Raw genomic sequence first — 13,327 nt, 5'->3', positions numbered from 1 at the left:
TCATTCAAAGACTGGAATTTGATACTCCTGGTATTGGATATGACTGAAAAATCATCTCAAAGACATTCATACCTAAACTGCACCTTTATTTGCCAAGGTAGAGTACATGATCAGTGAATATATTAAATGTACAGGCTACAATGTGGGGATCTCATGCATGGTAATAACTACATGTATATACGACTTGCATCCTTGGCACAACATGATATTATATTCTACTCAATCCATAGGCTTCATTAATGTCATTCAGACTGTTTTGAAGTTGATACAACTGGCTATGATAGCTGAGGTTCATAGCTAGGTTCTGAACTAATATGTATACCAAACGTTTGGGTCCATACATACATAGGCAAATATGTAAGTAATGTAAAGTGATGGGGTGTTTCTAACTAAATGCTTGTGTTTCTAGCTCCAACAGTGCAGTAATATCACACTAAATGCTTGTGTTCCTAGCTCCAACAGTGCAGTAATATCTAACTAAATGCTTGTGTTCCTAGCTCCAACAGTGCAGTAATATCTAACTAAATGCTTGTGTTCCTAGCTCCAACAGTGCAGTAATATCTAACTAAATGCTTGTGTTCATAGCTCCAACAGTGCAGTAGTATCTAACTAAATGCTTGTGTTCCCAGCTCCAACAGTGCAGTAGTATCTACACTAAATGCTTGTGTTCATAGCTCCAACAGTAATATCTAACTAAATGCTTGTGTTCCGAGCTCCAACAGTAATATCTAACTAAATGCTTGTGTTCCTAGCTCCAACAGTGCAGTAGTATCTAACTAAATGCTTGTGTTCATAGCTCCAACAGTGCAGTAGTATCTAGCTAAATGCTTGTGTTCCCAGCTCCAACAGTGCAGTAGTATCTAACTAAATGCTTGTGTTCCTAGCTCCAACAGTATTATCTAACTAAATGTTTTGTGTTCATAGCTCCAACAGTGCAGTAGTATCTAACTAAATGCTTGTGTTCCTAGCTCCAACAGTGCAGTAGTATCTAACTAAATGCTTGTGTTCATAGCTCCAACAGTGCAGTAATATCTAACTAAATGCTTGTGTTCATAGCTCCAACAGTGCAGTAATATCTAACAATTTCACAACAAATACCTAATACACACAAATCTAACTAATGGAATAAGAATATATAAATATATTGACGAGCGATGTCAGAGCGGCGTAGACTGATACAGTAGAATAGGATAGAATACAGTATATACATATGAGATGAGTAATACATAGACTAAGATACAGTAGAATAGGATAGAATACAGTATATACATATGAGATGAGTAATACATAGACTAAGATACAGTAGAATAGTATAGAATACAGTATATACATATGAGATGAGTAATACATAGACTAAGATACAGTAGAATAGGATAGAATACAGTATATACATATGAGATGAGTAATACATAGACTAAGATACAGTAGAATAGGATAGAATACAGTATATGAGATGAGTAATACATAGACTAAGATACAGTAGAATAGGATAGAATACAGTATATACATATGAGATGAGTAATGCCAGATATGTAAACATTATTAAAGTGACTAGTGTTCCATTCCTTAAAGTGGCCAATGATTTCAAGTCTGTGTATGTAGGCAGCAGCCTCTCTGTGTTAGTGATGGAAAAACAGCTTCTGTCTCTCGGTCCCAGCTTTGATGCACCTGTACTGACCTCGCCTTCTAGATGATAGTGGACTGAACAGGCAGTGGCTCGGGTAATAACAAAGAACAAATGTGTGTGCCTGAGGGGAAATTCACTTTCACACAGCCAAAAGGGGTGAGAAATTACACCCATATCAGTGGACAATTTGCACTAATGTAAATAAACACAGATGATGGAACATATTCCCTTTAGCTGACGTGATGAACCGCTAAGGGGACATAAATATTTACCATCTAAACCATGTGTGACCTCTCACCTCTCTGGCTGTAGAAGTGTTCTTCCTAACCAGTCCCTCAACAGCTCTCTGACTGAGCTCCACCCTCACTGGGTCTTCAGAGGAGAGGAAGGCTGAGGAGGGATGGAAGGATGAATGACCTGACCTGGTGGTTCTAATGACCTGGTGGTTATAATGACCTGGTGGTTCTAATGACCTGGTGGTTCTAATGACCTGGTGGTGATAATGACCTGGATGTTATAATGACCTGGTGGTTATAATGACCTGGTGGTTATAATGACCTGGTGGTTGGCATAACACAAGCAGAACCCGAGAACAGGATGGCCTCCACCACACAGCCTGATGACACTGCACCAGCCTACCAGTCTGCTCCAGCCCAGGTCAGAATACCAGTCTCCCAGTCTGCTCCAGCACAGGTCAGAATACCAGTCTCCCAGTCTGCTCCAGCACAGGTCAGAATACCAGTCTCCCAGTCTGCTCCAGCACAGGTCAGAATACCAGTCTCCCAGTCTGCTCCAGCCCAGGTCAGAATACCAGCCTCCCAGTCTGCTCCAGCCAGATAGTCACCCACAACTGCAATCCTTATTGATTCAAATGGGAAGTTCTTAGAGAGGGAGAGGGAGTGAAAAGGGAGAGAGGCGGAGTGAAAAGGGAGAGAGAGGGAGTGAAAAGGGAGAGAGGCAGAGAGAGGGAGTGAAAAGGGAGAGAGGCGGAGAGAGGGAGTGAAAAGGGAGAGAGGCGGAGAGAGGGAGTGAAAAGGGAGAGAGGCGGAGAGAGGGAGTGTAAAGGGAGAGAGGCGGAGAGAGGGAGTGAAAAGGGAGAGAGGCGGAGAGGGAGTGAAAAGGGAGAGAGGCGGAGAGAGAGGGTGAAAAGGGAGAGAGGCGGAGAGAGGGAGTGAAAAGGGAGAGATGCGGAGAGAGGGAGTGAAAAGGGAGAGAGGCGGAGAGAGGGAGTGAAAAGGGAGAGAGGCGGAGAGAGGGAGTGAAAAGGGAGAGAGGCGGAGAGAGGGAGTGAAAAGGGAGAGAGGCGGAGAGGGGGATTGAAAAGGGAGAGAGGCGGAGAGAGGAGTGAAAAAGGGAGAGAGGCGGAGAGAGGGGAGTGAAAAAGGAGAGAGGGGAGTGAAAAGGGAGAGAGGCGGAGAGAGGGGAGTGAAAAGGGAGAGAGGCGGAGAGAGGGAGTGAAAAGGGAGAGAGGCGGAGAGAGGGAGTGAAAAGAGAGAGAGGCGGAGAGAGGGAGTGAAAAGGGAGAGAGGCGGAGATAGGGAGTGAAAAGGGAGAGAGGCGGAGATAGGGAGTGAAAAGGGAGAGAGGCGGAGAGAGGGGAGTGAAAAGGGAGAGAGGCGGAGAGAGGGAGTGAAAAGGGAGAGAGGAGGAGAGAGGGGAGTGAAAAGGGAGAGACGGGAGTGAAAAGGGAGAGAGGCGGAGAAAGGGGAGTGAAAATGGAGAGAGGCGGAGAGAGGGAGCGAAAAGGGAGAGAGGCGGAGAGAGGGAGCGAAAAGGGAGAAAGGCGGAGAGAGGGAGTGAAAAGGGTGATAGCCAGGTAGACTAGTTTTACATCTATATGTGTAACTAGGTAGACTAGTCCTACTTCTATATGTGTAACCAGGTAGACTAGTCCTACTTATATATGTGTCACCAGGTAGACTAGTCCTACTTCTATATGTGTAACTAGGTAGACTAGTCCTACTTCTATATGTGTAACCAGGTAGACTAGTTCTACTTCTATATGTGTCACCAGGTAGACTAGTTCTACTTCTATATGAGTTGTCAGGTAGACTAGGTCTACCTCTATATGTGTTGTCAGTTAGACTAGTCCTACCTCTTTATGTGTTGTCGGGTAGACTAGTCCTACTTCTATATGTGTAAGCAGGTAGACTAGTCCTACTTCTATATGTGTTGTCAGGTAGACGAGTCCTACTTCTATATGTGTAACCAGGTAGACTAGTCCTACTTCTATATGTGTAACCAGGTAGACTAGTGCTACTTCTATATGTGTAACCAGGTAGACGAGTCCTACTTCTATATCTGTAACCAGTTAGACGAGTCCTACTTCTATATGTGTAACCAGGTAGACTAGACCTACCTCTATATGTGTAACCAGGTAGACTCATCCTACTTCTATATGTGTTGTCAGGTAGACTAGTCCTACTTCTATATGTGTAACCAGGTAGACTAGTCCTACCTCTATATGTGTTGTTATTTAGACTAGTCCTACTTCTATATGTGTAACCAGGTAGACTAGTCCTAGTTCTATATGTTTAACCAGGTAGACTAGTCCTACTTCTATATGTGTAGTCAGGTAGACTAGTCCTACTTCTATATGTGTAACCAGGTAGATTAGTCCTACTTCTATATGTGTTGTCAGGTAGACTAGTCCTACTTCTATATGTGTTGTCGGGTAGCCTAGTTCTACTTCTATATGTGTAACCAGGTAAACTAGTCCTACTTCTATATGTGTCACCAGGTAGACTAGTCCTACTTCTATATGTGTAACTAGGTAGACTAGTCCTACTTCTATATGTGTAACCAGGTAGACTAGTTCTACTTCTATATGTGTCACCAGGTAGACTAGTTCTACTTCTATATGAGTTGTCAGGTAGACTAGGTCTACCTCTATATGTGTTGTCAGTTAGACTAGTCCTACCTCTTTATGTGTTGTCGGGTAGACTAGTCCTACTTCTATATGTGTAAGCAGGTAGACTAGTCCTACTTCTATATGTGTTGTCAGGTAGACGAGTCCTACTTCTATATCTGTAACCAGGTAGACTCATCCTACTTCTATATGTGTAACCAGGTGGACTAGTCCTACCTCTATATGTGTTGTCAGGTAGACTAGTCCTACTTCTATATGTGTAACCAGGTAGACTAGTCCTACTTCTATATGTGTAACCAGGTAGACTAGTCCTACTTCTATATGTGTAACCAGGTAGACTAGTCCTACCTCTATATGTGTTGTTATTTAGACTAGTCCTACTTCTATATGTGTAACCAGGTAGACTAGTCCTAGTTCTATATGTTTAACCAGGTAGACTAGTCCTACTTCTATATGTGTAGTCAGGTAGACTAGTCCTACTTCTATATGTGTAACCAGGTAGACTAGTTCTACTTCTATATGTGTAACCAGGTATACTAGTCCTACTTCTATATGTGTTGTCGGGTAGCCTAGTTCTACTTCTATATGTGTAACCAGGTAAACTAGTCCTACTTCTATGTGTGTAACCAGGTAGACTAGTCCTACTTCTATATGTGTAACCAGGTAGACTAGTTCTACTTCTATATGTGTAACCAGGTATACTAGTCCTACTTCTATATGTGTTACCAGGTAGACTAGTCCTACTTCTATATGTGTAACCAGGTAGACTAGTTCTACTTCTATATGTGTTACCAGGTAGACTAGTCCTACTTCTATATGTGTAACCAGGTAGACTAGTACTACTTCTATATGTGTTACCAGGTAGACTAGTCCTACTTCTATATGTGTAACCAGGTAGACTAGTCCTACTTCTATATGTGTAACCAGGTAGACTAGTCCCATTTCTTAATGTGTAACCAGGTAGACTAGTCCTTCTATATGTGTAATCAGTTAGACTAGTCCTTCTATATGTGTAACCAGGTAGACTAGTCCTACTTCTATATGTATAACCAGGTAGACTAGTCCTACTTCTATATGTGTAACTATGTAGACTAGTCCTACTTCTATATGTGTTACCAGGTAGACTAGTCCTACTTCTATATGTGTTACCAGGTAGACTAGTCCTACTTATATATGTGTTACCAGGTAGACTAGTCCTACTTCTATATGTGTTACCAGGTAGACTAGTCCTACTTCTATATGTGTCACCAGGTAGACTAGTCCTACTTCTATATGTGTCACCAGGTAGACTAGTCCTACTTCTATATGTGTCACTAGGTAGACTAGTCCTACTTCTATATGTGTCACCAGGTAGACTAGTTCTACTTCTATATGAGTTGTCAGGTAGACTAGGTCTACCTCTATATGTGTTGTCAGTTAGACTAGTCCTACCTCTTTATGTGTTGTCGGGTAGACTAGTCCTACTTCTATATGTGTAGTCAGGTAGACTAGTCCTACTTCTATATGTGTAACCAGGTAGATTAGTCCTACTTCTATATGTGTTGTCAGGTAGACTAGTCCTACTTCTATATGTGTTGTCGGGTAGCCTAGTTCTACTTCTATATGTGTAACCAGGTAAACTAGTCCTACTTCTATGTGTGTAACCAGGTAGACTAGTCCTACTTCTATATGTGTAACCAGGTAGACTAGTTCTACTTCTATGTGTGTAACCAGGTAGACTAGTCCTACTTCTATATGTGTTGTCAGGTAGACTAGTTCTACTTCTATATGTGTAACCAGGTAGACTCGTCCTACTTCTATATGTGTAACCAGGTAGACTAGACCTACCTCTATATGTGTAACCAGGTACACTAGTCCTACTTCTATATGTGTAACCAGGTACACTAGTCCTACTTCTATATGTGTAACCAGGTAGACTAGTTCTACTTCTATATGTGTAACCAGGTAGACTAGTCCTACTTCTATATGTGTAACCAGGTAGACTAGTCCTACTTCTATATGTGTAACCAGGTAGACTAGTTCTACTTCTATATGTGTAACCAGGTAGACTAGTCCTAATTCTATATGTGTAACCAGGTAGACTAGTTCTACTTCTATATGTGTAACCAGGTAGACTAGTCCTACTTCTATATGTGTAACCAGGTAGACTAGTCCTACTTCTATATGTGTAACCAGGTAGACTAGTTCTACTTCTATATGTGTAACCAGGTAGACTAGTCCTAATTCTATATGTGTTACCAGGTAGACTAGTCCTACTTCTATATGTGTAACCAGGTAGACTAGTACTACGTCTATATGTGTAACCAGGTAGACTAGTCCTACTTCTATATTTGTAACCAGGTAGACTAGTCCTACTTCTATATGTGTAACCAGGTAGACTAGTCCTACTTCTATATGTGTAACCAGGTAGACTAGTCCTACTTCTATATGTGTAACCAGGTAGACTAGTCCTACTTCTATATGTGTAACCAGGTAGACTAGTCCTAATTCTATATGTGTTACCAGGTAGACTAGTCCTACTTCTATATGTGTAACCAGGTAGACTAGTACTACTTCTATATGTGTTACCAGGTAGACTAGTCCTACTTCTATATGTGTAACCAGGTAGACTAGTCCTACTTCTATATGTGTAACCGGGTAGACTAGTCCTACTTCTATATGTGTAACCAGGTAGACTAGTCCTACTTCTATATGTGTAACCGGGTAGACTAGTCCTACTTCTATATGTGTAACCGGGTAGACTAGTCCTACTTCTATATGTGTAACCAGGTAGACTAGTCCTACTTCTATATGTGTAATCAGTTAGACTAGTTCTTCTATATGTGTAACCAGGTAGACTAGTCCTACTTCTATATGTATAACCAGGTAGACTAGTCCTACTTCTATATGTGTAACCAGGTAGACTAGTCCTACTTCTATATGTGTAACCAGGTAGACTAGTCCTACTTCTATATGTGTAACCAGGTAGACTAGTCCTACTTCTATATGTGTAACCAGGTAGACTAGTCCTACTTCTATATGTGTTGTCAGGTAGACTAGTCCTACTTCTATATGTGTTGTCAGGTAGACTAGTCCTACTTCTGTATGTGTAACCAGGTAGACTAGTCCTACTTCTGTATGTGTAACCAGGTAGACTAGTCCTACTTCTATATGTGTAACCAGGTAGACTAGTCCTACTTCTATATGTGTTGTCGGGTAGACTAGTCCTACTTCTATATGTGTTGTCGGGTAGACTAGTCCTACTTCTGTATGTGTAACCAGGTAGACTAGTCCTACTTCTGTATGTGTAACCAGGTAGACTAGTCCTACTTTCTTTATGTGTAACCAGGTAGAATGGGCCTACCTCTATATGTGTAACCAGGTAGACTAGTCCTACTTCTATATGTTTGACCAGGTAGACTAGTCCTACTTCTATATGTGTAACCAGGTAGACTAGTCCTACTTCTATATGTGTAACCAGGTAGACTAGTCCTACTTCTATATGTGTAGTCAGGTAGACTAGTCCTACCTCTATATGTGTAACCAGGTAGACTAGTCCTACTTCTCTATGTGTAGTCAGGTAGACTAGTCCTACTTTTACAGTGGGGAGAACAAGTATTTGATACACTGCCGATTTTGCAGGTTATCCTACTTACAAAGCATGTAGAGGTCTGTAATTTTTATCATAGGTACACTTCAACTGTGAGAGACTGAAACAAAAACAAAAATTCAGAAAATCACATTGTATGATTTTTAATTAATTAATTTGCATTTTATTGCATGACATAAGTATTTGGTACATCAGAAAAGCAGAACTTAATTCTTGGTACAGAAACCTTTATTTGCAATTACAGAGATCATGTGTTTCCTGTAGTTCTTGACCAGGTTTGCACACACCGCAGCAGGGATTTTGGCTCACTCCTCCATACAGACCGTCTCCAGATCCTTCAGGTTTCAGGGCTGTCGCTGGGCAATACGGACTCTCAGCTCCCTCCAAAGATTTTATATTGGGTTCAGGTCTGGAGACTGCCTAGGCCACTCCAGGACCTTCAGATGCTTTTTACGGAGCCACTCCTTAGTTTCCCTGGCTGTGTGTTTCGGGTCGTTGTCATGCTGGAAGACCCAGCCACGACCCATCTTCAATGCTCTTACTGAGGGAAGGAGGTTGTTGGCAAAGATCTCGCGATACATGGCCCCATCCATCCTCCCCTCAATACGGTGCAGTCAACCTGTCCCCTTTGCAGAAAAGCATCCCAAAAGAATGATGTTTCCACCTCCATGCTTCACGGTTGGGATGGTGTTCTTGGGGTTGTACTCATCCTTCTTCTTCCTCCAAACACGGCGAGTGGAGTTTAGACCAAAAAGCTTTATTTTTGTCTCATCAGACCACATGACCTTCTCCCACTCCTCCTCTGGATCATCCAGATGGTCATTGGAAAACTTCAGACGGGCCTGGACATGCGCTGGCTTGAGCAGGGGGAACTTGCGTGCGCTGCAGGATTTTAATCCATGACGGCGTAGTGTGTTACTAATGGTTTTCTTTGAGACTGTGGTTCCAGCTCTCTTCAGGTCATTGACCAGGTCCTGCCGTGTAGTTCTGGGCTGATCCCTCACCTTCCTCATGATCATTGATGCCCCACGAGGTGAGATCTTGCATGTAGCCCCAGACCAAGGGTGATTGACCGTCATCTTTAAATTCTTCCATTTTCTAATAATTGCGCCAACAGTTGTTGCCTTCTCACCAAGCTGCTTGCCTATTGTCCTGTAGCCCATCCCAGCCTTGTGCAGGTCTACAATTGTATCACTGATGTCCTTACACAGCTCTCTGGTCCTGGCCATTGTGGAGAGGTTGGAGTCTGTTTGATTGAGTGTGTGGACAGGTGTTTTTTTGTAAAGGTAACGAGTTCAAACAGTTGCAGTTAATACAGGTAATGAGTGGAGAACAGGAGGGCTTCTTAAAGAAAAACTAACAGGTCTGTGAGAGCCGGAATTCTTACTGGTTGGTAGGTGATCAAATACTTATGTCATGCAATAAAATGCAAATTAATTACCTAATCATACAACGTGATTTTCTGGATTTTTGTTTTAGATTCCGTCTCTCACAGTTGAAGTGTACCTATGATAAAAATTACAGACCTCTACATGCTTTGTAAGTAGGAAAACCTGCAAAATCGGCAGTGTATCAAATACTTGTTCTCCCCAGTGTATATATTTAAAAAAAGATATATATATTTTTTTTAAATTGCTGACACCCCTCCCCAGAGGTGTCTCATTATTGGGATTCATTGCTGATTCCTACCTGTAGCTCACTATGAGGTGTCTAGTGTTAAATGTTAAGGCAAGGCTTTCGACTCTGTCAATCACCACATTCTTATCGGCAGACTCAACAGCCTTGGTTTCTCAAATGACTGCCTCGCCTGCTTCACCAACTACTTCTCAGATAGAGTTCAGTGTGTCAAATCGGAGGGCCTGTTGTCCAGACCTCTGGCAGTCTCTATGGGGGTGCCACAGGGTTCAATTCTCGGGCCGACTCTTTTCTCTGTATATATCAATGATGTCGCTCTTGCTGCGGGTGATTCTCTGATCCACATCGACGCAGACGACACCATTCTGTATACATCTGGCCCTTCTGTGGACACTGAAGCTCATTTGGAGGTTTGTTAACACAGTGTCATACAACTCTCCTTCCATGGCCTCCAACTGCTCTTAAACGCTAGTAAAACTAAATGCTCTTCAACCGATCGCTGCCCGCATCCGCCCGACTAGCATCACTACTCTGGACGGTTCTGACTTAGAATATGTGGACAACTACAATTACCTAGGTATCTGCTTAGACTGTAAACTCTCCTTCCAGACTCACATTAAACATCTCCAATCCCAAATTAAATCTAGAATCTGCTTCCTATTTCGCAACAAAGCCTCCTAAACTCACGCTGCCAAACATACCCTCGTAAAACTGACTATCCTGCCGATACTTTACTTCAGTGATGTCATTTACAAAATAGCCTCCAACACTCTACTCAGCAAACTGGATGTAGTCTATCACAGTGCCATCCGTTTTGTCACCAAAGCCTCGTTGGCTGGTCCTCGCTACATATTCATCGCTAAACCCACTGGCTCCAGGTCATCTATAAGTCTTTGCTAGGTAACGCTCCGCCTTAACTCAGCTCACTGGTCACCATAGCAACACCCACCCATAGCATGGCCTGTTTATTGCCTTACCTCCTTACTCCATCACACTGTATATAGATTTTTCTATTGTGTTATTGACTGTACTTTTGTTTATCCCATTTGTAACTCTGTGTTGTTTTTTTGTTGCACTGCTTTGATTTTTCTTGGCCAGGTCGCAGTTGTGAATGAGAACTTGTTCTCAACTGGCCAGCTGGTTAAATAAAGGTGGGGGAAAAATGTAATTAAAAATACATTTTAAAAAATCATAACTTTATTGACTATGAAAAGCCAATTGACATTTATTCCTGATCATTATTTGACCATGCTTGTCACTTATGAACATTTTGAACATCTTGGCCATGTTCTGTTATAATCTCCACCCGGCACAGCCAGAAGAGGACTGGCCACCCCTCATAGCCTGGTTCCTCTCTAGGTTTCTTCCTAGGTTTTGGCCTTTCTAGGGAGTTTTTCCTAGCCACCGTGCTTCTACACCTGCATTGCTTGCTGTTTGGGGTTTTAGGCTGGGTTTCTGTACAGCACTTCGAGATATTAGCTGATGTACGAAGGGCTATATAAAATAAACTTGATTGATTGATTGATTGACAACACCCAAATAGATACTGTCATTAACGCGATTCTTCAATAATTAAACATATTTCTTAATACTGTAGCAAACATTATATTACACAGGATATTCTAACGAACCTTAAAATTATAATCCAAAGTAGTGTGAAATGCACTCCCCTGAGTTTTCCCCCATTCACATTCAGAATACACTGAAAAACTGAAATCTTTGCTCACCATTTAAGATATACTACATCCATAACTAGTGGTTTCCTCATTAGCAGGGAGGAGTTTCTACAACCAAATTGCATGTGCATCGCCCTCGTGCCGCAATTGTATTAAACACAGAAAGGGGCCTATATTAGAGACCAAAAGTGTTCTGGCACACTGCTTAGAGTTTCAACAACATGAATAACTTATATCTACTCTACAATCATCGATGTTACTACTAAAATATGACTATTCTTGCTCATTTTAAGACAATTGTCAAATAATTTTAACATTCATTACAGATGTCAATTGTTGTACAACATCATGGCTATGCTGTTGGCATCACCTTTTACAGTGGATTTCCACTGTTGTGGGCCTTTAATCATCTGACTTTGTTGTTCGCACAGGAGAGAGACGGGACAGTCGTGGATCCTCTGGGGAGCCTCAACAACCTCATGATGCTGACGAGGCAGAGAAGAGTCTCTCCAGATCAGAACGCCTCAATAAACACCTGCAGAGATCCACAGGGAAGAGAACTCACTGCTGCTCTGACTGTGGGAAGAGATTCACCTCATCAGGCATTACAATTCATCAGAGAATCCACACAGGAGAGAAACCTTATAGCTGTGTTCAATGTGGGAAGAGTTTTACTACATCTGGCCCTCTGAGAGTGCACCAGAGAAGACACAATGGAGATAAACCTTATAGCTGTGATCAATGTGGGAAGAGTTTTACTACATCTGGCTCTCTGACTTTACACCAAAGAACACACACAGGAGAGAAACCTTATAGCTGTGATCAATGTGGGAAGAGTTTTACTAGATCTGGCCATCTGACATTACACCAGAGAACACACACAGGAGAGAAACCTTATGGCTGTGATCAATGTGGGAAGAGTTTTACTAGATCTAGCTATCTTACTATACACCAGAGAATACACACAGGAGAGAAACCTTATAGTTGTGATCAATGTGGGAACAGTTTTACTAGTTCTAGCTATCTAACTATACACCAGAGAATACACACAGGAGATAAATCTTATGGCTGTGATCAATGTGGGAAGAGTTTTACTAGATCTGGCCATCTGACATTACACCAGAGAACACACACAGGAGAGAAACCTTATAGCTGTAATCAATGTGGGAAGAGTTTTTGTCAATCTAGTGATCTGACAGTGCACCAGAGAACACACACAGGAGAGAAACCTTATAGCTGTGATCAATGTGGGGAAAGTTTTGCTCAAGCTAGCCATCTGACTCAACACCAGAGAAAACACACAGGAGAAAAACCTTTTATCTGTGATAAATGTGGGAAGAGTTTTACTATATCTAGCTATCTGACAGTACACCAGAGAAAACACACAGGAGAGAAATCGTATAGCTGTGATCAATGTGGGAAGAGTTTTGTTCAAGCTAGCCATCTGACTCAACACCAGAGCACACACACAGAAGAGAAATCTTTTATCTGTGGTAAATGTGGGAAAAGTTTTGGTCAATCTGGCCAGCTGACTCAACACCAGAGAACACACATAGAAGAGAAATCTCATAGCTGTGACCAGAGATAATCTGATAAAAGATCTCTGGTCAAATATTAGTAAATGCATACATGAAGGAGTTGTTTCATGATATCAATGAAATTTATTCACAATGTAGAATGTTTTAACATTGTAGTAGGAGTATTTTAATGATGTCACAATGTAGAATGTTTTAACATTGTAGTAGGAGTATTTTAATGATGTCACAATGTAGAATGTTTTAACATTGTAGTAGGAGTATTTTAATGATGTCACAATGTAGAATGTTTTAACATTGTAGTAGGAGTATTTTAATGATGTCACAATGTAGAACCCTAAACGTTTGTCCCCTGTTCTATTGATTTCAGCATGATATGGATATTAGCCTCAGGGG

At 41.7% G+C, this 13,327-nt stretch overlaps 1 protein-coding gene across 1 annotated transcript in view; it reads left to right on the top strand.

Annotated features, from left to right (window-relative positions):
- LOC129844134 (zinc finger protein 664-like) overlaps positions 1-13,013 on the top strand; it is a 188,144-nt gene extending 175,131 nt beyond the window's left edge. Inside the window, exon 2 of the mRNA XM_055912542.1 lies at positions 11,828-13,013. Within this exon, the coding sequence (XP_055768517.1) occupies positions 11,828-12,984 (1,157 nt within the window). The 3' untranslated portion in view covers positions 12,985-13,013. The remainder of the gene's footprint in view (positions 1-11,827) is intronic.
- Positions 13,014-13,327: the final 314 nt, after the last annotated feature.

The sequence above is a fragment of the Salvelinus fontinalis genome, unplaced genomic scaffold (assembly GCF_029448725.1).
Source record: "Salvelinus fontinalis isolate EN_2023a unplaced genomic scaffold, ASM2944872v1 scaffold_0178, whole genome shotgun sequence".
In the NCBI taxonomy this organism is placed as follows: Eukaryota; Metazoa; Chordata; class Actinopteri; order Salmoniformes; family Salmonidae; genus Salvelinus; species Salvelinus fontinalis.
Note: the sequence above shows the minus strand (reverse complement) of the source record. Positions and strands in the feature narration are given on the sequence as shown.